Source organism: Erinaceus europaeus, chromosome 2 (assembly GCF_950295315.1).
Source record: "Erinaceus europaeus chromosome 2, mEriEur2.1, whole genome shotgun sequence".
Classification (NCBI taxonomy): domain Eukaryota; kingdom Metazoa; phylum Chordata; class Mammalia; order Eulipotyphla; family Erinaceidae; genus Erinaceus; species Erinaceus europaeus.
In genome coordinates this window covers 110,932,600-110,958,533 of record NC_080163.1, presented here as the reverse complement: position 1 = coordinate 110,958,533, position 25,934 = coordinate 110,932,600, and the positions used below count along the sequence as shown (strand labels likewise).

At 43.4% G+C, this 25,934-nt stretch overlaps 1 protein-coding gene across 1 annotated transcript in view; it reads left to right on the top strand.

Annotated features, from left to right (window-relative positions):
- Positions 1 to 22,671, top strand: part of RP1L1 (RP1 like 1) — a 36,289-nt gene extending 13,618 nt beyond the window's left edge. The window contains exons 6-8 of the mRNA XM_060171837.1: positions 9,840 to 10,010; positions 10,096 to 10,166; positions 22,654 to 22,671. Of these exons, the coding sequence (XP_060027820.1) occupies positions 9,840 to 10,010; positions 10,096 to 10,166; positions 22,654 to 22,671 (260 nt within the window). The remainder of the gene's footprint in view (positions 1 to 9,839; positions 10,011 to 10,095; positions 10,167 to 22,653) is intronic.
- The last annotated feature ends 3,263 nt before the right edge of the window (positions 22,672 to 25,934 follow it).

The window sequence follows — 25,934 nt, the reverse complement described above, 5'->3', positions numbered from 1 at the left end:
ACATGGAAGACAGCGACCCCTTCTGAAGCCAGTAGTCCACCCTAAAGACTGGGGCTGTGGTTTCCACAGCATTCACAGTGGAGGAGGCAGGTTACACCACTCGGTAGCTTCCCTGGAGGTCAACACACCATTTCCAGTCGTCCCCACTGCACTCCAGAAAACGCAGGATCTGGGATCATGTCCCATTATCCCTATAAGTAGCATGATGTCTGGAGGCAAAGGAATGATGAACTAGGTGACCGCTCAAAGCCCTGACATCCCATGTTGATTCCTGGATTAAATTAGGATAAAATCAGGGACAGGTAGAGAGGTTGGAAAGGAAAGGTGACAAATGGTTCCTTTTCCGGGAAAAGCCTGAGTCCACATCCTACCTATTCCTCCCTGGCATGGGGAACCTGTCTTGCCTCCAGGAGATATAGGCCCTGACAGGCAAGGCAGCTCCAGAGAAAGATGGGCTCTAGGGATGAAGAAGATTCTTCCCAGTTTTTCTGTTCTTCCTTTTGGTAGCAGTTGGTTCACTTCTCTGCTTTGACCCCGTCTGGAAAATACCCTCAAGTTCTCCCTGGTGCACCTCAGAATCATACCCACAAGGCTCTGAATACAGGGGTCAGAAGAGACAGTGTCTACAAGGGAACCTGAATCTAGTCTTTGATGCTATGTTCTTTGTCTTTACTAGGAAGCAGGACTTGCAAAGGGAGGTGGAAGTTTCTGACTTGCAACTGGAGGTCACACCAGTGCTATCAAGGTGCCATCAAGGCCCATTAGGATGGGTTTCCCTGTGCAACTTGGACCTGTTTTGTGGGATGCATAGCACACCAAAGTGGCTGATGCTTGTCAGTCCTTCCAGTCAATGTGCAAGCCAAATGTCAATCACTAAGCATACAGCAATGTAGTCACTGTTCAGCTAAGCTCCATTCCTTCTGGGGTTCATGGATGCTGGGCAGATTAAGTAGGATAACAGCTATGTTTTTATTGTTATTAATTTATTTATAAAATTAAAAATATTGACAAGACTATAGGATAAGAGAGGTACAATTTCCACCACCAGATTTCTGTATCCCATTTCCTCCCTTGAAAGCTTTCCTATTCTATATCCTTCTGGGAGCATGGACCCAGAGTCATTATGGGGTGCATAACGTGGAAAGTCTGCTTTCTGTAATTGCTTCTCTGCTAAACATGGGTGTTGGCAGGTTGATCCATACTCCCAGCCAGTCCCTATTTTTCCCTGGTGGGGCAGGGCTCTGGAGAGGTGGGGGTCCAGGGGACACTGGTGAGGTCCTATGTCTGGAGAAGTCCGGTTGGCATCATGGTATCATCTGCAACTTGGTGGCTGAAAAAGCATTCAATATAAAGCAGAACAAATTGTTTAATAGTCAGAAACCTAAAGACACAATATAGCAGATGAGTTTTGGTACCCCCATTTTGGAAAAAGCTAGTAGGTCTATTTTAGGTATATTCCAAGGGGCCCATGACTTAACTAATTTTTGCCTGAGCACGACACCTAACATGCAGTTGGACCAAAGGTATTATCTGGGGAGATGGTGTCAGAGTTGGAAATAGGACTAGAAAGCTATATCAGAGCAGAGAGTAGCTCTCAAATATGGGGAAAGTATACAAGTATCATTTTATGGTGTCTTTTATTTATTTATTTATTTTTTAGGTTTTTCTACTTGCCTACTGTTTTGGGCCACCGCAAACTTGGGCACTTTTGCTTTAAGGTGTGTATTGTCCCCTAACTTATGGGTACATGTGCACATGTGTTCTGTCTCATGGGCCCTGATCTATATCTAGGTTCTGTGGCTGTGTTAGGAGGTGCACCACCTGATAGGTAATTGAGGAGTCCTATGAGCTAGGAACGGTCTCACCAGAGTGCGGGAGCTGATGGGTTGATATTCCACGTCTGGTGTCTCTGGACACAATCAGAAGTGAAACATATTGAGGTGGTACTGATTGCATTGATTTGGTTGAGCTCAGCAGATGCAATATTAAATGGTATGGATCGAGTGAAACATGCAGGAAGGTAAGCCATGCCCCGGAGTTTCTAGGACTGGAAGAAATATGGGTTTTATAGAGAATGGGAAGGGTTCCTGCTGTCTTGGAATTTAAGGAGGCAATAGATAGTTATTATTATAATCAAGTTATTAGGGAATTTGGTTGACTTTGAAAATCCCATAGTTAGGATTTGCTGTATCATACAAGACCTCACCATGATTTATGCCATTTAATGCTATTTACATACAGCTGTATGTTACATAGTGACACAAGCAGTTGTTTCTGGTCTCCCTAGTCTAAGACTACAGGTGATTTAATATTTCAATTAAACAGTCATTTCAAACCCACTGTTAGGATTCAATCAGGTTACCAATTTGAAACCTTAAGTGCTTAGATTGAAGAAATATATACTCAGAACTGGAGTCTACGCATAAAAAAGTTTTAGAGTTTCAGTGTATTTCCCCCTCACATATTGATTAAATAGTGATTTATAAGATTATAAGTTAATAGGAGTGTATATTAACACTATTCCCACCACCAAAGGTAACAACAGCCACATTTAATGCCTTCAGGAGACACATGTGCTGGTAATGTGGTCCCAACAACCACACCTTTCTGTTAAGAAAGGTCAGTTGGGAGGTTGCTCTTTGGACTGGTAGCTGTGGTAGTCTGGGTTTTCACCAGGGAGAAAGGACTAGAGGGAAGATGAAGTCAGTTTACCTGGAGCTGAGGCTAGGGTATGTTGGGGGAGGTTAGTAGTAGGGTGGATTGACAACAATCAAGAGAAATAATGGGGAGCAGGTGACCTGGGACAGGGCGGTTACTGGGGGTGGTGGTATTGGAACAGAGGAAGCTGAGAGTCACAAAAATGTTGCTCAGATGAGGAGTGGGCTCCCAACATACAGTCCAGTAACCTGAGATATGGTGCTGGAAGGAATAGTTTCTGTTAGCATGGAGGAGGTCAAGAAGAGTTTTGGAAACCTCCTGGTCCATTTAGAGAAACAGGATGGAACTTGGGTCAGTAGGAAGACAGACTTTAGAACCTCAGAGGACATCCAGGTTTTACCTCAAAGATCTCCCAACACCTGATTCCCAAAACACAGACTCTGGAATCTGAGAACCATGATGAATTGATGAGTACAGCTGGACAGACAGAAGCCAGTACTATCTTGACCCCTGGATTCCTGGGAAGAGGCTTCATGCCACTCAACAGTGGGGTCTTCTGTATTCCAGGTGTCTACCCCTGTTGGCCACACCTACTACCAATCAAGATGACCTTCCTGGCTTCTCTGACTCTTCCCTAACTAGAGCGACTTGGGAAACCCTTTCCTTGCCTTTGTAGTTGGGGAAGCCCAGGTGTGACTAGTTGTGACCCCTGCTTGGGGTTAGCAGTTGCCACCATGGACCCAGAAAGAGAAATGGTGGTTTCCCACCTTGCCTAGAAACATCTCTGACCAGAAACTATTAGAAAAATACTTCTAGCCTCCAGTTCTCTGAGCCATGGATGCCTGAGACTTTAGGAATGAGAAGGCATGCACCTGCTCTGGCTTGTCTCCCAGGAGTGACAAGCAAAGGTCCAGAAAGGCCGTGCTCCAGTCCAAGGTCACACAGCAAACAGATGCAGAAGGAGTCTGGGCGCTGCCTTCCTATGTGCAGGCTCTGCCTGCCACATCCCTGCTTGTGAGCAGAGGCACCCAGGAAGGCAGAGTCTCAGTCTAATTAGAAGCTGTAGAGAAGCAGGGGTATGGGGTTTGGGGGGGTGCATGCTCTCAGATTAGCACCCTCCATAGATCACAGGCACGCCAAGGACATAATAAATAATCTGTCCAAAGGTTTTAAAGGTAAAAATCAGCAAACCATTAATAACGTCCCCAGCACCATATATCACCCTGAAATCTTCCCATTACGCCATTCCAGAGCCGATTCGCTTTTTCTCTGCTGGCTTTTCCCCCTCCCCTTTGCAGTATGATCAGCTCTGCATTGAAACCCCTCCTCTACTGAGTGGGGAAGGGTGTGTGAAAGGTGTGTGTGTGTGTGTGTGTGTGTGTGTCTACTGCAGACTTCTGGTATGAGGCAGTAGTGTGGGGGAGCTATCCAGTTCCCTTCCTAAGGAACCCCATGTCTCTGCTTACCATTTATCTCCAAATAGACAGGATGATGGGATAGGGCTTGCTGAACCTCCTCACCTCCAAGGTCAAATGACAACAACTCTGTTGCCTGCCCACTCCCTCAAACCAAAGAAGCTTAATTAGTGAATGCAGAGGGTCACTTTAAGTTTTCAAAGTGCCGAGGCCGCACTTTCCACTCACTCGTGGCTCCCCTGAGGTGGGAGGCATGATAAAACAGGTATGTTTTATTATTTGAAGGTGACCTACAACCAGGAGGATTAGGCACTGCAGCGAGGAGCATTAAGAAGGGAAGATCTAAGCGACAGACTGATGGCTGATACCTGGGTTGGGGCTAGGGGCTGGGGATGAAGGGATAGTGCCATGGAGAGCTGGGGACCTGCACTGAGGTCTTCCCCAGCACCAGTGGAACTTGAGTTGTGCCTACCCACTTGGCCTCAGCTTCCTGAGCCACCAAATGGACAGTTAGAATAGTGTCCTTGCAGGGAGTTGGGTGGCAGCACACCGGGTTCAGCACAGGTGTCACAAAGCTCAAGGACCCGCGTAAGGATCCCGGTTCGAGGCCCCGGCTGCCCACTTGCAGGGAAGTCGCTTCACAGGCAGTAAAGCAGGTCTGCAGGTGTCTATCTTTCTCTCTCCCTCTCTGTCTTCCCCTCCTCTCTCCATTTCTCTCTGTCCTATCCAACAACGACAACAATAATAACTACAACAAGAAAACAAGGGCAACAAAAGGGAATAAATAAATATATAAATTTTAAAAAAGTGTCCTTTGTGTCTAGGGAGGTGACTCAGTGGATAGAGCACAGGACTAGGTTGTTTGAGAACAGAGTTTGATTACCAGCACCGTATATGCTAGAATTGTGATCTGTGCTTTCTCCCATTAATACATACATTTTTTTTCTAGAACTGTCTTTTTTTTTTAGTTTTTATTAATTACAAATATTTTTTAAGGAACAAAATAAAAGGGTCTCTTATAATGACTCTGTGCCCTCTTTTGTGAATTCTCTGAAGACTTCCGGGTTGAGTAGCTCCACAAGCTACACAATGGTGTGGATTCTGGGAACCAGGCCTTCACTGCAGACAGAGGTGTTCTGTTCTAGTGAATTGCTGCCTCCTAGGAAACCCCCTCCTTTGTGGGACCATTGTTGAGGGCTCACCTGAAAGTAGGGGAGCTCTTCCATAATGAGCTGAGGAACCTCAAACCAACCCTATAACCTTCTGATCATGCCTTTTTGTCTGCTGCACTATGAGAATCCCTTCTAGCTCTGCAGGGCTGTGACTCATGCTGGTGATTTGGTAAAGCCTCCTGAGTAGGGGCAGAGTGTGGCTTCTGTCTTGGTGAGGACACATGTCTAGCCATGGCTCTGAGTTCTCCTGCTGCACCTCGATTCTACAGAGAAGATAGGAGAGTCTTAGCAGCCCATCTCATATTTGTGAACAAACACCCTTAAGCTTCCCCCAAAGCACAGCCTGGTTTCCTGAACTCATCAGAATGACCCTCAGGGAAGCATGGTGGGCTCTGCAGGCTCAGTCAACAGATGGGAAAACAGGCCAGGAGGCTGGATAGGAAGGAGTGATGAGAAATTCTAGGGTGCAAGGCCTCTTGTGGAGAGAGCTCCTGCTGAAGAGAACCGTAGAGGAACTTTCTGAGAGCCTGAGACTACTCTCTCCATAGAAAAGGAATCTTGGCCTTTGGCTTTTAGTGCAAACAATTCATGCTATTTGCCCCTCTCTCAACTTAGCAAGAACGTGATTCAGGAAGGTACTGGGAGAGCTCGGGGTGAGTGCGAAGCTGAGGTCAAAGAGCAGAATTTATTGCTACCAGGTAGAAGGACAAAAGAGCTGGGAAGTGGCCTCTTCACCCCTGAGCCCCCAACATTTTCTGGAGCTGCCTGTGTTGTGCAGATCTGTGGAGCAATCCACTACATGTGACAAGAAGAACTCAAATCTCCAAATCCTGTGAATGTCACCCATGTGGGCCCTGCAGGGGAACAGGAAGCAGCACTGGTACAGTCAGAAAAGAGGGGCTCCAGGGTCCCAGACACATGCTGACTTTCTCTCCCCAGACACCTCTTACCAAGAACCCTTGGCTCTGCTGAGGTTGGTAGTAGTGCCTGGGGCCACACTTCTAGTCTCCATCCAGACAGAGCTGGGTCCCCAGTGGTACTCAGGATCTTGAAGAGGCTGCTGGGAAGCTCCTGCCACACCTTTCTACCAACTGTACCTACTGTCTGTCTCCCACACTTACCAACTGTGAGATTTGGGGCAGGTTACCCATATCTCAGAGCCCCAGTTTGAACCCATATCTCAAAACAGTTCAAACCACTACCTAATCAAGCAGTTGTAAGAATGAATGGTGTAGCAAATACTGACCTTTGTGGAGTAGTGTCCTATATGCAGACTCAATGGGTTTTTAAAAATTTTTTATTGTTGTTGTAGCTATTGTTGTTGATGTCATCATTCTTGGATAGGACAGAGAGGAGAGAGGAGGGGAAGACAGAGAGGGAGAGAGAAAGATAGACACCTGCAGACCTGCTTCACCGCCTGTGAAGTGACTACCCTGCAGGGGGGGAGCCGGGGCTCAAACCGGGATCCTTACGCTGGTCCTTGCGCTTTGTGCCACCTGCACTACCTCCCGTCTCCCTAGACTCAATGTTTTAAGGTGAATATTGAATTCACTATTCTAGTAATAAGTGTCAGGGTGGAAATGACTTATCTTAGGAGGTTCCAGGTGGTCCTGGAGTGCATGGGTGGGGGCTGATGTAGGAATGGGGAGAGCATGTTCTAACCAGAGGAGAGGCTATTGGGAGGGGTTTTTCTTCTTGGCCAGCACCAAGAAGAAAGAACCGGCCTCTGAGGGGAGTAGCTGGGTGCTGTGTGGGAGTCCAGGTTTACCACAGGGGAGGCGCTGACCAGTACAAAGTCCAAAGACTGGGATAAAAAGAAGAAAAAAGGCTGAATGTCCAAAGATCTAAGCCCAGGAGGACTCACCCCTCCCCAGAGTCCACTCCCCCCCCCCACCCCAGGAGTCAATTCTGATGATAGAATGCACTTTGCCCACACTGTCCTGAGAGACTCTGGCTCCCCTGTCACCATGACAGACCCTCAACCTCATTCATCCCTTGATGAATGGTCCCCACGTCGGCTTCCATACATCTCCGTCTGCCCCAGAAGCCGTGACACAAGTAATTGGTGTCACTTCTGCTGATTGTGTGCCAAGTGCTGACAGAACAGTCTGTCAAGGGAAGCTTCTTTGCAGCATTAAGATTGTGCAGGTGAGAGACAGAGGGCAGTGGGGTACTGACCCTGGTGCCCCAGTTCTGGAAGGGGAACATCTGGGGGGAAAGGTAGCCAGCCCTTCTGGATCATCTGGAAGTCAGTCCCAAGACGTCTTGGTGCCAGCCTGGAGGATAAATCAGGCCTCTTCTAAACTGATGCACTTGAGTGTGGGACTTTTGAGGGGATCTTAATGCCATACCTTGTGTCACCTGATGCCTTACAGCTGATACCTGTCTGATCCATGCTGCTTAGCATCTCGGAAAGGATATGGATGTCGAAGACATAAGGGGGCCATCTCCCGGTCCCCTTGCCCTGATGGTAAAGGGGTAGCACTGATCTCCCATGGACAATGCACTACATTAAACAAGTCCCACCTATAAATCCAGAGGAGACACTGGGGTTGCCAGCTTAGGTGTGTACAAATGCTGCTCACAACTGGCAGAGTCTGTGCCAGGCTGGGCCTGACCTCCAGGGTGGAAAAGGACAGAGTGGCTTCAGACTTCTCATCTTTCACAAGAGGATGGCAACCCCACCCAGGTTATTCAAGTCAGCAGAGTTGAGTCTTGTTCTCAACTAGGAACACACATTGGGCCCTCCCAGGGGTGCTGCTAGAGAGGAACCTCCTCTTTGCTCCCTAATCAGAAAGAACCCCCCCCTGAGGATTATCTGTGGGTCATACAGAATATCTGCCTCTCTAAGACCCTAGAATCTGCCCATTAAGATTAAGTCCAAAGAGCAGATCTTTGAGTACTTGATGATATCACAGTGACCATCTCCTAGATCCTTCCCCACTGGCCCAACTGACACCTCAAGGAGCTCTCAGAAGCAGCATCTTTCCAGGGAGGGGCTGCCTTACCTCACTCCAAGTTCTCTCCGGGAGGTCTTTGGTCTTATTGCCAGATGTAATGCTTTGGCTATTTTGTAAAGAATCATTTTTGCTTCTTTCAAGCCACAGCTGGTGACAGAACACATCTCTCTCGTAGCGACACTGCATTAGAGGTCCATAGCTGGTGTGGTGGAATTCACGTGTGCACTGTGGATTCAGCCTCTCCACTCTCCCCTCCGTCTACCCTCTCATCTCTGGTTATTTTTTTTTCCCCAGATAAGTACTTGAGATGGAGAGAGAAGGAGAGATACCATATCACTGCTCCATAGCTCATGAAACTTCCCCTTCCCCTTTGCGTGGTGATCCCATGTGGTGCCCAACTAGAACTTTCTATCTCCCACTGCCCTCTTAATTTCTCTCTGTTTCTATCCAATAAATGGATAAATAAACAAATTAAGTTTTTTCTTTTTAATAAAAAAGAACATGATGTGCAGGATCAGGCGGTAACACAGTGGGTTAAGTGCACATGGCGCAAGCACAAGGATCGGTTCATAGATCGTGGTTTGAGCCCCCAGCTCCCCACCTGCAGGGGGGTGGCTTCACAAGTGGTGAACCAAGTCTGTAGGTGTCTGTCTTTCTCTCCACCCTCTGTCTTCTCCTCCTCTTTCAATTTCTCTCTGTCCTATCCAACAATGACAGCAATAACAACAATAATAATAACAACAACAGCAACAACCATGATAAACAAGGGCAACAAAAGGGAAAGAATAGCCTCCAGGAGCAGTGGATTTGTAAAGCAGGCACTGAGGCCCAGTGATAACCCTGGAGGCAAAAAAAAAAAAAAAAAGCTATCTACTGGGTGAACTATCTTCTAGTCACACCCTCCACTTTCTTTTCTTCTTTCTTCTCAGTATTTTTGCTATATTCGGTTATTTTGTCCAGTTAATAATATTATCTGTCTCTTAAAGGTGTTGTGCTCTCTATACAATAATAAATAAAACATATATTTTTTAAAAGGGTTCTGTGTATCTTTTTCAGTATATGGTGGGGTGAAGTGTGAGTTGAGACACACTTTCCACACTCACAGTCAGATTTTGTGCACAAAAGAGACACACATTGCTCAGGCTCATCACTTGTCCCCCACCCTACCACCTCCACTGTGGTCTCCATTCTGGCTTCAGGGACTGAGTACTCCACACACATGGGCCCCACACTCATCACATGGAAAATGCAGCCTCTGCTGGCTCAGAACAGAGAGCTCCTCCTGGGAGTATTCTGGCCACTGAGATAATGGGGTGCAATATTTGACCAAGGCCTGTGTCCCCTTGCTGCCCTGGACAGCTTATCTAGCTGAACCTTCAGCAAGCCTGTCTAGAGATCCTGGCTCTGGAGATAAGTGCAGGCCAGGGTGTGGAAGACACCCCTCCCCCATACCTCCTAAAGACACCCCTAACCCCCACCCCTGCCTGAGACAGGCAGCAGGGAAAGTTGAGAGGTCACAGAGCTTTCTACAGTCAGACCTGAGGTCATCCTGGGGGCCACTGTCTCCTTGTCCTTATTGTCCTCAGAAGGTGCATCTTGGCCTAATGAGTCCCTGTCTGTTCCTGTCCCACCAGCAGAGAGTAAAGAAGGGTCTCACAAGCTGGAGCCAAGCCTGAGCCACTCCTCAGAGGAGCAGATGCCTTCCTCTACAGCTCCTCCCAGAGATACCAGCTGCCTCCCCTTCACAGCCTCCCACCACATGGCAGACTCCAGCAGGACCCTCGGGACCTTCAGCTCCTTCCTCGGTTCCGCCTGGGCTGGGAGAGTCCCTGTGGCCATTCATTGTCCCTCTTGGGCCACTTTTCCTCTGGCGCATTGTTCCCTTATCAGCATCCTACATGTTGCGGCTGCTGTACAGGAAAGCAGAACTGCTGTTGGGGCTGCTGCAGAGGCTGAGAGGGGTCTGGGTGTCCCGCTGGTGGGGGCTACCAACACACTTGGTCCCCAGGCCTGTCTCAGAGTCTGGCCACTTGCTGTGGGTGGGGAGAGGATAGCCACACTCTCTATGGGGTATCCTGGTTCACGGTGATTGGGGTGGAGCAGGTGACCCCAGCATATCCAACTCCTTTCCTACCCAGTTGCAGCTGTGATGGTGGCAGCCGTATACAGTCTCCTCGAAAGCCTCTCCATCCCACATGCACACAGGCAGCATGGCTGTGCCTCAGTTTCCTTCTTTGTTAAACACTTGCTTGCCTGTTCCACTAGCAGGCCGAGGGGACAGAAGCATGAAGGGCCTTACCCACAGCTACTATGCCTTTTCTGAAGTTGGGGGTTATTTACTTATTTTTATTTCTGAGAGAGAGGACGTGAATGTTGAAATGTAACTCAGGACCTAACATTTGCAAATCCTGTGCTCTCCCACTGATCACCACCATGGCTGTTGAAGTTATAGAGACTTAGATGTCAGTGAGCCTAACAAAGAAGCTACTGTCAAAAGGGGCGTTGGGGGAGGGTATGTGAAGATGCAGAAGGAAGGAGAAGGGGTCTTAGTTTGGTCTGCACTTGTGGAATAGTCTAGGTATTGAAAGAGAACTGTGCGATACAGAATCAGCAATGGAAAATATCGAAGCCCCCCAAAAAACTTGAATCTCAGGTAAAGAGTGATTTTAAAAATATGTGTATGCCCCATGCAATGTTAGCAACAAATTCATATGTCAGAATTATCCTTAGCTGAGATACACATTGAATTGGGCACTCTCCTGTGTTTTATCTGGCAGCTATCCTGTGGGGTTCCGAATGTTGTAAAGAGAGCCCCAGGCAGGGTATTCAGACAGAACTGGGGAGCTGTCAGGAGGGGCCCACCCTGGCTCTCTCACATCTCATAGTTTCTCTGGAGTATCTTTTCTGGAATATTCCAGAGGAGCCTTTTTGGCTAAAGGGGCCTCCCCACTCAGGGCACTGGGATACTTCAAGTTCAAGGCCAGACATTGGGGCCTAAGCTTCTCTCTCTCTCTCTCTCTCTCTCTCTCTCTCTCTCATTTTTTTCTTTTTCCTTCTTCTTCTTTTTTTTTAAATGGGAGGTTAATGATTTAGAGTACAGTTGTTAGCACATGGGTGCAATTCTCATCTCACCAAAATAGGTGCCTGCAAAACATCTTCACCCCCATATTAAGTCCATCATCATGTACCAGGACCTGAAAGTCCCTTCCCTTTCCCCAAGCCCCCTTTCTGCTTTCCTTCCCCAGAGGTTTTTGTTTGTTTGTTTGCTTGCTTACTTGTTTTTTTTACTTCGGTGCAATAAGCTACATCCTCAGAGGACATCTGGCTGTCAACAGATGAGCCATGGGCAGGACTGGGCTACAGAGCCTGTTCTGCTCCTACTAATGGGAAGACCCTGCCCTCTACTGGCTGGTATAGACATGACAGACTTATCCTTCAGTGATTCTTCTTCTAGAGTTTGCCCTTCTTCCGTAGCCAATCAACAGGTCAGGTTGAAAGCTGTCAGGAACTGCTTGTTGCTGGCTTTGAAAGTGACTGGGATCCATGTGGATTCAGTCGGCTAGGAAGGATCGTCAGTTTCCCCAATGAATGGGTACTCATGATAAATCAATTCAATAAATAAAGTTAAAAAAAAAACAAAACTCCTATATGACTATTTGCTATGGAAAACTCCTTTTATTTTTCTTTATCATGAACTTGGAGAACTCAGAAATAGAAATTTCACTAATATTATGTCCTAGAATTGCCTAGAAACGAAGACATAGCCAGTGGCCTGTGAGTTGTCCTTTGCTGTCATGAATAAAGGCTGCACATCAATCAGGATGGAATCAATCATGCTGAAAGGTCTCTGAGCTTCTGGGTTCACCTTACCAAGTCTCATTTACTGTCACAGTAATCTAACGTGAAAATTACTGCCCATAATTTTCACAATTTGCTGTTCCCTTCTATTGGCGTGGAACAGTGGATGCTTCATATTATGCACCTGTTTTAGCTCAAGACACCACCAAGTGACCAGAAACCTCAGGTACTGAGTGCAGGAGACAGCAGGCACTATTTACCTCCAAGATGCTTGTGATCTAAATGGGAAAATGACATCACTTACAGTATGACCTGACAGAGCTGCAAGGATTGATTACATAGTATGGGGGCTCTTGCAGAAATAGAATGCAAGAGTAGGAATGCACAACTCAGTTTAAAAGTGAATATTTAGGGGCTGGATGGCAGCTCACCCAGTAGAATACATACATAATCATGTATGAGGACCTGGTTTAAGTCCCAGGTCTCCACCTGCAGTGGGGAAGTACTGCAAATATTGCCTTTTTTCTCTTCCTATTTTTCTCTTTCTCCCTCTCTGTGTCTCTCTGTCTCACCCACTATCAAAAGAAAAATAAAAAAGTAAAATAAAAGAGGCTCTGGGAGCAGTAGAATCCTTGTAGAAGCACCAATTCCCAGCAATAACCATTATGACAAAAAAAGGTAATTATTTATCTTGACTGGGTAAATGGGTATATGTGCAAAAGAGCACATATATTATTGTGTGCCTTTAATACATATGTTGTTGTGTATATGATGTTGGGGATAGACCCCAGGGCCTCACACATGCAAGGTCTGCACTCTATCATTGAGCTATATTTCTGGCACTCTATTAGATTTTTTTTCAAGACCAGTTATAATTACAGCAAAATTGAGAAGCAATTACAGAGAGTTATCATAGATTCCCTATCCCCCATACCTGTGAAGCTACCCCACCCCCCACCTCAGGATCACCTCTAGTATTTTCTTGTCTATAGGTCTAGACATGTCTGTCATGACAACATCATACTACGTAATCTCGCTGGAATGACATCTTCTGTGGTCTGGAAACCACTGACCCACCCCCACCTTTTTTTTTTTTTTTTTTTTTTTGCTGTTTCTGTAGTTTTGCCCAAATCGTGTATTTTTAGGAGGTGAAAAATTCTAGGGGCCAGGAAATGGTTAAGCACACACATTACAGTACAAGGATCTGGGTTCAATCCCTTGGTCCCCACTTGTAGGGGGGAAGCTTCATAGGGTGGTAAAGCAGGGCAGCATTTGTCTCTCTGTCTTTCTCACTCTTTATCTCCATCTTCCCTCTCAACTTCTCACTGTATTTATCTAAAAAATCAAGTATTTTTTAAAAACCTCCACAAATTTTACAAAACCAGAAACTAACTCAGGACTTCTGGGAGGCGTGGTTTATGGAGCAGCTCCGGTCTCCCCGATATAACTATTAAACACAACAAGAGACTAAATTGGACACATAATCTACAGCTGAAAAAAATCCACAGCCTCAGGTGGGTGCCGGCACACATAGTTGGGGAAACAGGAGTGGGTTGGAAGACAAGGTCCGGTGGGTCAAAACGAGAGCTCTAGGCTGACCATGCTCAGCACCATCTTAGGCAGTAACACAGTTAACAGGTCCCCGAATAAAAGAAATTGGAGCTTAAAACCTCTCAGTCTTTGACTCAGGTTCTGTTCACTTTTGTTTTTCCTCAGTCTAAGCTTAAGACAAAGACGAACTCAATCCACAACGTAGCCCAAAACACCCCTCCCCACACCCACCACCACCAATTCAAATAAGTGGAACGCAACAACCACAACAGCACCATCTGCTGGCCAACATAACCAGCACCATACATGCGAAAGCAAAGAGGCAGAAAGTTAAACAGCATGTCACTTCAAATGGAGAAAAGTAAATCAGACGAAATCCAAGAAATTCCAGATACAGAGAGTCTATCAGAGACAGACTATAGAAATTGTATGAGAACTTTACAAGAATATAAGCAAGAGTTGAAAGAGCATTTTTATTTGAAATTTGATAAGAAGCTACAAAGTGTGAAAGAAGAGCTCAAAGCAGAGTTCACTAAGCAGTTAAACAGCATGGAGGAAAAAATTCAAACAGAACTGCAAGGACTGAAAGACATCTTTAGTGCAGTTCAATCTCAGGTAGACAGCTTAGGTAATAGACTCACACATGCAGAAGGAAGAATTTCCAATCTAGAAGACACAATTAGCTCACTCTTTCAATTCAAAGATGAGGGAGAGGAAATGTTTAGAAATAATGAAGCTACTCTCTGTCAAATTGCAGATTCCATAAAAAAAATGTTGAAGATATGAGTTATAGGGATACCTGAGGAAGTAGACTGGGTCAAAGGTCCAGAGGTAATTTTCAGAGAAATTTTAGATGAAAATTTCCCTCACCTAGGCAATCCTCAGAATATACCTATTTTGGAGGCAGATCAATCACCCAGGTTCACAAATCCAAAACGATCAACACCAAGGCACATTATTGTAAAATTATTAAAACTCAATGACAAGAAGAAAATTTTGCAGGCTGCTAGGGAAAGGAAAGAAGTTACATATAAAGGGAGAAATATCATATTTTCATCAGACTTTTCTTTACAAACCCTACAGGCAAGGAGAGAGTGGAATGACAAAGTCAAGGCACTAAAGGAGAGGGAATTTCAGCCACAAATTTTGTATTCTGCAAAATTATACTTCAAGTATGAGGGAGAAATAAAGGTATTCCCAAATACTCAAAAACTAAAGGAATTGGCCACAATCAACCCCATCTTACAAGGAATACTGAATGGAGTCTTACAGGAAGGAGGAAACAAAGAAAAATATGCTCTCAGCGAGATGAACAGCAATAGACTAGAAACAAAAACACAATATGATAGGAAAGGACAACAAGTAAATAGGGGAGAGAATTAAAAGACAAAGAAGGTTTATCAAATATTTTTTAATCAAGATCAACTTGAAAAAGACTTTGCTAGATACACAATGCTAGTTAATACACACAGGGTAACCACAAAACAAAACAGGGAACCAAGATTTTTAGAGAACACAAGAAAAATTAGTGAGGAATTCACTACAGAAACTCATCCATCCACACAATAGGTTAGATAGAAACAAATGGGCAAAGACTCAACAATTGAAAATAAACTTAAAACAAAAATTAGAATGGACATAAGTAAACCACATATATCAATAATCACCTTAAATGTGAATGGCCTAAATTCACCTGTCAAAAGACTCAGAGTAGCTAAATGGATTAAAGAACAGGATCCATCCATTTTATGTCTTCAGGAAACACACATTCAAAGAAAAGACTAACAGAAACTGAATAAAAGAGGTTGGAGCAAAGGGTTACAAGCTAATAACTCACCCAAAAAGGGAAGGGACAGCTATCTTATTCTCTGATAAAATAGACTTTCAGGCAAAGAAAGTAATGAAAGATAGAGAAGGATATTACATAATGGTTAAAGGCTCAATCCAAGAAGAAAATATATCCACCATTGATATATATGCCCCCAACTTAGGAGCACTCAAATATATAAAACAAACATTTACTGAATTCAAAGGAGACACTGATAGCAACACATTAATAGTAGGAGATTTCAACACACCACTCAATGCAAGAGACAGAACATCCTGACAAAAAAAATCAATAGAGAAATAGTAAAATTAAATGAAACCATAAATAAAATGGACCTAATAGATGTACACTGAACTTTCCATCCCAAAAGTAATGAATGCACATTCTTCTCAAGTACACATAGAACATTTACAAGGATTGACCATATGCTGGGCTACAAAGACAGTCTAAACATATATGTAAATATTAAAATTGTAAAATGCATCCTCTCAGACAATGAAGGCACAAAAGTAGAAATCAACCAAAAAAGGAAAAGAAATTTCCCCAAAGCCTGGAGACTAAACAATATGCTGCAGAACAATAAATAGGTCATTGAAGATATCAAAAAATAAATTAAGAATTATCTTGATACCAATGTAAATGAAGAAACCAGTTACCAGACCCTATGAGATGCAACAAAATCAGTGCTGAGCAGAAAGTTCATAGCAATACAGGCCCACATTAATAAACAGGAGAAATCACTAGTAAACCATCTAACAACCCACCTCACCAACAGTCAACAGAAGATAGGAAATAGTCAAAATCAGAGCAGAAATCAACAAAATAGAAAACAAGAAGACCATTAGGAAGATTAATGAAACCAAGAGTTGGTTCTCTGAAAGGATAAATAAAATAGATAAGCCACTAGCTACACTCACCAAGAGAAAAGGAGAGAACGCTACGGTGAAATCACTCAAAAATGAAAAGGAGATATTACAGCAGATGAGGTAGAGATGCAAAAGATTATGCAAGAATATTATGGACACCTGTATGGAACCAAATTGGACAACTTAGAAGAAATGGACACATTCCTAGAGTCATACCCACTACCAATCTTGACACAAGAGGAAGTAGATAAACTTAACAGGCCAATCACTAGAAATGAAATTGAAACAGTAATCAAAAGCCTACCCAAGAACAAAAACCCGGGTCCTGACAGCTATACTAATGAATTTTACAAAACATTCAAAGAAGAACTAACACCCACCCTCCTCAAACTCTTCCAGAAAATAGAAGAAGAGGGAACACTCCCAAATACATTCTATGAGGCCAACATCACACTGATCCCCAAAGCAGGAAAGGACCCCACCAAAAAAGAAAACTTTAGACCTATATCCGTGATGAATATCAATGCAAAGATCCTCAACAAAATCTTGGCTAATCGAATACAACAATATATTAAGAGAATAATCCACCAAGATCAAGTGGGATCCAACCCTGGGAAACAGGGATAGTTTAATATCCATAGGTCAATAAACATAATCCACTATATCAACAAAAGGAAAGATAAAAATCATATGATTCTGTCAATCGATGCAAAAAAAGTATTTGACAAGGTTCAACATCCATTTATGATAAAGGCCCTTGAGAAACTGGGAGCAAAAGGAAAATTCCTTAACATAATAAAGGCTATATATGTTAAACCCATGACTAACATCATAGTCAATGGGGAAAATGAAAGCTTTTCCCCTAAAATCAGGAATTAAACAAGGGTGCCCACTCTCACCATTTTTATTCCACATAGAAATCCTTGCCATAGCAATCAGACAAGAAAGAGATATCAAAGGAATACAAATTGGAAAGGATGAAGTTAAACCTCATTATTTGCAGATGATATGTTGATATACCTAGAAGACCCAAGAAACTCTGCCAAGAAACTACTGGAAAACATCAATAAATTCAGTAAAATAGCAGGCCACAAAATCAATACCCATAAATCCAGTGGTATTTCTTTATGCAGAAGATAGGTCAAAAGAAACAAAACTAAAGGAAGCAATACCATTCACAATTGAACCCAAGAAGATCAAATATCTAGTAATAAATCTAACAAGGCTATAAAGGATCTTTTTAAGGAAAACTCTAAGACACTGTTGTAAGAAATAGAAGATGACACAAAGAAGTGGAAGAACATCCCCTGTTCATGGATTGGGAGAATAAATATCATTAAAATGGCAATTTTTCCAAAAGCAATCTATAGATTCAATGCAATCCCTATTAAAATCCCAATGATATATTTCAAGGAAATGGAACAGATTTTTCAAAAATTTGTGTGGGACTCTAAAAAACCATGAATAGCAAAAACACTCCAAAGGAAATAGAAGAAAAATGGAGGCATCACAATACCTTACTTTAGGTTATTCTACAAAGCAGTAGTAATCAAAACGGTGTGCTACTGGAACAAAAATTGTCGTGTGGACCAATGGAATAGGATAGAGAGCCCAGAACTCAATCCATACAGATACAGGTACCTTATATATGACAAAGGGGCCAAATCTTCCATTGGGGAAAAGAAAATCTCTTTAACAAAGGGTGTTGGCAGAATTGGACAGCCACATGTAGAAAAAGGAAACTAGACCACCAATTAACACCATACACCAAAATTAACTCAAAATGGATCAAAGATCTGGATATCATACCTGAAAGTATAAAAGACATAGAAGAATGTATCAGTGAAACATTTCCTGACATTAACACTAAAGACATATTTGGAAACTTCACCCCATGGGGAAAGGAAAGGAAACAAAAGCAAGACTGAGCAAGTGGGACTATATCAAATTAAAACTTCCATGCATCAAAAGAAAACTCCATAAAGATAAACAGGAAACCCAGCAAATGGGAGAACATATTCACACATCATACTTCAGACAGACACTTGATATCAAACATCTATATAGAACTCATTCAGCTCAACAAAAAGAAAAAGAACAACCCAATAAAAAAAGTGGGCAGAGGACATGCATAGACAGTTCTCCAAAGAAGAGGTACACATGACCCTCAGACATATGCAGAAATGCTCTAATTCACTCATCACCAGAGAAATACAAATTAAAACCACACTGAGATACCACCTCACACCTGTAAGAATGGACTTCATCAATGAAACAGAAGAAGATAAATGTTGGAAAGGATGTGGAGAGGAAGGAACTCTAGTATACTGCTGGTGGGAATGCAAAATGGTACAACCATTATGGAGAACAGTATGGAGAATCCTTAAGCAATTACAGATGGAAACACCTTAAGACCCAGCAATACGATTCATAGGCATTTATTCAAAAGAGACACTATCACGAATTCGAAGGGATATATGCACCCCCATGTTCATAGCCGCATTATCTACAATAGCAAATTTGGAAGAAACCAAAATGTCCCTCCACAGATGATTGGTTAAAAAAGTTATGGTACATATACTCAATGGAATATTACTCAGCAATAAAAAAGATGATTTTACATCCTTTGGGATAAAATGGATGAAACTTGAGAACATTATGCTTAGTGAAATAAGCAAGGAGGGGAAGGAAAACTTCAGGATGGTCTCACTCATATGTGGAATTTAGAGAACTGAACACACAACATACATAAAATAAACAACCAGACACAACACAACCAATATTTAAAATGGGAAAACTATTGTGGTTACCGGGGTTGGGGGGGGGAGTGCACAGACTTTCAGTGGCGGGGAAGATGTGAAATTCTAGTCTTATCACTATTTAGTCCTATCAATAGCAATACAACATGTGGGAGGGGTAGATAGATTTAATATCTCAAGTTCCCCAACTGCCTAGACTATAGCCCTAAGCACAAATATTAGCTATTGCTAATATTTGTATTAGACTTGTAAAATTATCATACTCTGATAGGGTTTTAATTGTTTATGGATTTCTAAAAATGTATCAGAAAATAAAGTTCTGCAAACATCTAAGTCACTTATAGCTTTAGGCCAGATAGGTCAAGTCCTTTTGACCTTTGTAAGTATTTAAACTCCAAGGAGGTTCGGATACCAGAAGCGTTCAGATAATAGTGAAGTCAAGTATAATAACAAATACTTAGCCCCCCAACTAACCTGGCTATAATAATTAATTATTGATATTTTAACTTTCTCTAAGACTATAAGAAACCCCTTGCATCCTCTTTAAGACCTGCATTTCTCCTAGTCCTGGTACCTCTAGGATATGCCCATATTTCCTGAAATTCCTTTTCTATGATTCCTTACTGCCATAACAACCCTGTCAGCTTTAACCAAATCACTACTGGTGCTGCCACTCCGCATTATGCTGCTATTGAAATCCTACTGTGGACTGTAACCTGAGATACCAGCCTGAGAAGTCAGCCTCGCAACTCTTCAAATCTGGTGCTCCACTCTGACAAGCCATTCTCTCAGACAACATTCTTATCCAACTTCAGGTTAGTTACCAAACTCAAGCAAAACTATTATAGTTGTATGCCCCCAGGAACATGCCTAAATGGTTTCCCTAGCTTTCTTCTACCCTGAAATCCCTAATCTCATCTGCTCTGATCCTTTCTGGTTCCTGTTCATTAACCGTCTTGTCTCAACTTAGGTCATGCCACCTTCCAGATACCAGGATGCAGATGCTACCATGACTCCACCCCAACTTCTCTGGGCAGATGATCTCACTAATGTGTCCTGGATCCTCACATCTCCAGTGTTCTGGTCCACTAGAAAAAGATAGAAACAGGCTGGGGGTATGGATCAACCTGTCAACACCCATGCTCAGCGGAGAAGCAGCTACAGAAGCCAGAACTCCTACCTTCTGCTCCCCATAAACAACCTTGATCCATACTCCCAGTGGGGGAGAAGTGATAGGATGAAGATAAGAGGACTCTGCACTCCAGCTCCATCAGCACCCAGAGAGAGAGAGAAGGAAAAGGAGAGGGACATATGGAGGTAGCTTTGATGTCATGAGTGGTTTAGAGGGAAAGAGAGGATTGAATCACGAAAAGAAGGGGTAACTTTGTATAAATGTGGACAGATAGTTGGCCAACAGATGGCCCATGTCTAAAACTTTAGGGGAACTGTGGTGGATTGCAGTGGGGAGAGTGAAGATTCAGAACTCTGGTGGTGGGAATGGTGGGACTTCAAATCCCTGTTGACATGTAATTCTGTAATTTAAAGATATTTTAAAAAATAAATAAAAAGAAAAAAAGAAACCAACTCAGACAAGCTCAGGCTCTGCATATGTCAACTCTTGGTTCATGCTTCCAGTTCTGGGAACCTTAATTCACCAAGTTATATAATCTATGACTCTGGTGGGTCACTGGGTTTATCAGAATATCATTTCTTTTTTCACTAATAATTAAAAATTATTTTAATGAGAAGTGGTCAGAGACAGTACACTCAGTTGAGTGCACAGGTTACCATGTTCAAGGACCAGGGTTTAAGCCCCTGCTCCCCACCTGCAAGGGGGAAGCTTCACAAGTAGTGAAGCAGGTCTGAAAGTGTCTGTCTATATCCCTCTCTGCCTCTCCTTCCCTCTTTCAATTTATGTCTGTTTTATCAAGTGAAATCAAAAAAGAAAGAAAAGAAAAAATGGCTGACAGGAGTGGTGGATTTGTAGTGCCAGAATAAAACCACAGTGACAACACTGGTGGCACTAAAATAAAAAGATTAATAAACTAAAATATTTTAATGAGACATACAGAGTGAAAGAGACCAGAGTACTGCTCAGCTCTGGTTTATGGTGGGCTGGGGACTGAATCTGGGACCTTGAAGCCTCAGGCATGAACGTTTTTTGGGGCCACGCAGTGCCACACCTGATTAAGGGCACACATTACAGTGTGCAAGGACCCAGGTTCAAGCCCCTGGGGGGGGGGGGGGAAGGCAAAGCTTTATTGTGAATGGTGAAACAGGGCTTCAGTGTCCTCCTCTCTCTTTTTTAAAATTTTTATTTTTTATTTTCCCTTTTGTTGCCCTTTTTTATTGTTGTTGTGGTTATTATTGTTGTTGATGTTGTCATTGTTGGATAGGACAGAAAGAAATGGAGATAGGAGGGGAAGAGAAAGACAGACACACCTGAAGGCCTGCTTCACCACCTGTGAAGTGACTCCCCTGCAGGTGGGGAGCCGGGCGCTCGAACCAGGATCCTTACGCCAGTCCTTGTGCTTCGCACCATGTGAGCTTAACTCGCGGCACTACCACCTGACTCCCTCTCCTCCTCTCTTTATCCCCCACTCCTCTCTCAATTTCTCTCTCTATATATCAAATAAATAAGTAAATAATATTTAAAAAGAAAATAAAGTGCTTTTGAATAACCACTATGCTATCTCTCCAATCCTGGAGGCCATTTCTATGCAGGACTGTTAGAATGTCTAACTTCACAAGACAGATTGAAATATGTGTGTCTTGGTTGACTCTGATGGAGGGGAAGTCAAGAGTGGAAAGAAACAACAGTCTAGGCCATTTTATGATGACACAGTCTTGTCTTTGCAAATTTCACAAAGACTTACGTCAAGTGACTACACTGATAGGGTGCTTTGGTTGGCCAAAAGGGGCCCTAGGTTTAACCTTTGCTGCTTTCGTGGTTAACCCCACACTGCATACCCACTTTGGCCAAATCTCACAAAGTTAATGTGGTTCACTAAAAAGTGTGGCTAATATTTAGAAAACCAGATTGTGGGGACCTGATTATTTTCAGCATCTCTGGGGTGGGGTGGGGTGCATTTTCCCCAGAAGCTAAATTCTGATTTGTACACATGCTACATAGAAAATTGATTTCTCACTGTTAGGTACAATAATAAAATATTTTTTATTTGATGTGATAAACTCTATTGCTGACTCAAACTCCAGACAAGCTAAAAAGTATCCTGTCAAGGTTCAAATAAGGCGCAACCTGGACTGCCCCATCATGCTTCAGGTGCCCCTTCCCCCTGCAATGTTGACAAGGCAGTGAATGAGGAGTAAACAAGAAGAATAGTGGGAAGGCATCATGGGGAAGTCATTGGATCTCTGGCTATATGAACAGGAGGTTCAAAGCCAGTGGAATAGAACCAGAGGAAATGTAAGACAATGGGGGTGGGCTGGTGGAAGGATTTCTATACAAGGAGAACTCCTCCAGCACCACTGTGTACTCGAGAAGGATGCAAGCCCTTTGTGAACTTATAACATTCTCCTCTCTTGGGCTGGTTTGGACCTGATTTGGAGGAGATTGTTAAATGGCCACATTTATGGCACCAGAATTTTAACTTTGTCTTAGCCTAAATTCACATTTGGATTTTAGGTCAACTACGCCATCTAGTGCTCAACAGCTTTCATCACACCTCCCAGAGGCAACCGAGATCCCAGAGGTTCTGTACCTAGAAAGCACCCTTGCCAACCTAGCCCCTCCCCTCCCAGCACCAAAAAGAGAGTTGATCAAGGTGGAAAGGGTGGTTTGATCCATAAAACACCTAGTGCCCATCATTCAAAACAGGTGTCCATCCCATATATATAATTTATGTATTTTACCAGAGCACTGCTCATCTCTGGCTTATGCTGATACAGGGGATTGAACCTGGGACCTTGGACACTCAGACATGAAAGTCTCTTTGCATAACCATTATGCTATTTCCCCTGCCCTGACCAACATATTTATATTCAAGCGTCTGGTTGAGGGTGGACTATGTGACCCTAGAATTATTATTTTTTCTTTTTCTTTTTCTCAACTGCCACCAATGTTATTGCTGAGGCTTGGTGCTTGCATGATGAGACCACCACTCTCAGTCATTTACCCTTTTTTTAAAAAAAGTTTGATATCACAGAGATAAATTGAGAGGGAGAGGAGAGATAGAGAGGGAAAGAGAAAGATACCTGCAGACCTGCTCTACCGCTTGCTCATGAAGATTATCCCCTCATGCATGGTACTTGTGCATGGTAACATGTGAGCTCTACTTGGTGTGGCACTGCCTCTGGCTCTTAGAATTTATAGGCACCAGGACACAAGGATATTTCAATTTACTAAGATTATTAAAATGCCCTTTGGACCCAACTGATGGGCTGGTGTCTTTGTCACAGCAGTACTTGGAGAACAGAATGGAAGGTCTTTATAAATTTAGAATTCTCTCTAAGAATCTATAATTAAGTATTTCTACCACTCCCTTCCAGTACTTTGAGAGGTCAAGATCATTGATTCCTGTGCTTTATGGATCTTGAAATACTTCCCAGGATTCTTTCAAAGACTAAATCCTGTGGTCCTCATTCTCTTAGTGCTTTTTTTTTTCTTTTAAAATTTTTTCATTGGTGATTTAATATTGATAATGATTTACAAAACTGTAAGATCATAGATTTACAAAACTGTAAGATCAACTGCATATGATTCCCACCACCAGAGTTCTGTGTTACCATTCCCTCCATGGGATGCATTGGATTGACCTTCTCGTGGTGCATCCCGTGAGTACCCATTCATTGGGGAAACTGACGATCCTTCCTAGCCGACTGAATCCACATGGATCCCAGTCACTTTCAAAGCCAGCAACAAGCAGCTCCTGACAGCTTTCAACCTGACGCTGTTGACTGGCTACAGAAGAAGGGCAAACGCTAGAAGAAAAATTCCCTCCATTAGAAACTGTAGTAGTTCTCTCAAGGTCACTGATATGGGCTGATTCTATAACTATTTATATTTATATCTATGTCTTTCCAATTTTTTCAGCAGTCCTGCCTTCACTTCCTTTTTTTTTATTATTTATTCCCTTTTGTTGCCCTTGTTGTAGCTATTATTGTTGTTGTTGTTGATGTCGTCGTGAGAGAAATGGAGAAAGGAAGAAGGAGGGGGAGAGAAAGATAGACACCTGAAGACCTGCTTCACTGTTTGTAAAGTGACTCCCCTACAGGTGGGGAGCCAGGGCCTCGAACTGGGATCCTTATGCCGGTCCTTACGCTTTGCACCACCTGCGCTTAACCCACTGTGCTACCGCCCGACTCCCCTTCATGACTCCCCTTCACTTCCTTTTTAAGTAACACTTATATCTATTACTACTTCCAGGTGTGTTTCTTTTTTCCCTCTTCTCTCTCAGATAAGAGAAACAGGGCTTGGTTTCCTCTGGTGTATTTCAGATTTGCTTCCCTTTTATTGATGGTATAAAAACAAGATTCTTGGTGACAAATGCTTTGGGTCCTGACAGAATGAGAGTACAGAACCCTCTGGTTTATTTCCCCTATCATTTATGTCTCTGGGAGTATAGACAAAAATTCTTTTTATTTTTTATTTTATTTTATAAAAAGGAAATATTGACAAAACCATAGGATAAGAGGGGTACAACTCCACACAATTCCCACCACCAGAACTCTGGATCCCATCCTCTCCCCTGATAGCTTTCCTATTCTTTAACTCTCTGGGAGTATGGACCCAAGGTCATTGTGGGATGCAAAAGGTGGAAGGTCTGGCTTCTGGAGTTGCTTCCCTGCTGAACATGGGCATTGACAGGTAGATCCATACTCCCAGCCTGTCTCTTTCTTTCCCTAGTGGGACAGGGTTCTGGGGAAGCAGAGCTCCAGGACACATTGATGGGGCTGTCCGTACAGGGAAGTCAGCATTATGGCATTATGGTAGCATCTGGAACCTGGTGGCTAAAAAAGAGAGTTAAAATACAAAGCCAAACAAATTGTTGAGTAATCATGAACCTAAAGGCTGGAATAGTGCAGATGAAGAGTTGGGAGGGGTCTCCATTTTGTAGATAACTAGTAGGTATATTTTAGTTATATTCCAAAGGGCCTGTGGCTATACTAGGTTTTTTTTTTTTTTCCTTTTTTCTCCTGAGCCTGGAATCTGATATGCAGGTGGATCCAAGTTATCATCTGGGGAGATGATGTCATGGCTGGAAAAAGGACCAGAAACCTGGATCGAGGAAGAGAGTAGCTCCCAGATATGGGAAAGGTGTATAGTTGTTGTTGACTATAAACCCCATCGATTTGATCTGATATGGGGCCCATATTCTGCTTAGGAGCCTATGTGACCTCTGCATCACTGTAGATCTGAGCTCACATTCGGTAGTCATGATTAGGAACATTCCATGCTGCCCCAATATCGACCCATCTTCCTCAGGTGTAGCATAGAGTATGTTGTCCATCCTCCCTTCGAAGGATGGAACATTTTCTACCGTTGTTGATCCAAGTTGAGGGCAAGGTCCTATGGGGGGCCCACAAAGGAGTCTATTGTGTTGTTCCTGATAGAGATGACCAGTAACAATGGAGAGAGGGATTTATTCAAGTGGACCACAATTCTTTTGGGGTACAGAAGGTGGGAGTTCTGGCTTCTTTAATTGTTTCTCCACTGGACACAGGTGTTGGCAGGTCAGCCCATACCCCCAGCCTGTTTCTATCTTTACTTAGTGGGATAGGGTTCTGGAGAGGTAAGGCGGACACATTGGTGAGGTCATCTGGTGCTTCAGTTTTCTAATGGTGTGGTTGTTTTAACTTTCCCAACTGGTCTTCTGAGAGGCTGCCCACTCTCCCAGCTGCCCTCACGGTGACTGGAGAAAGTGGCTCAGTCTCCTGGGGATCCTCTGCCGTTGACTAGCAGCTTGA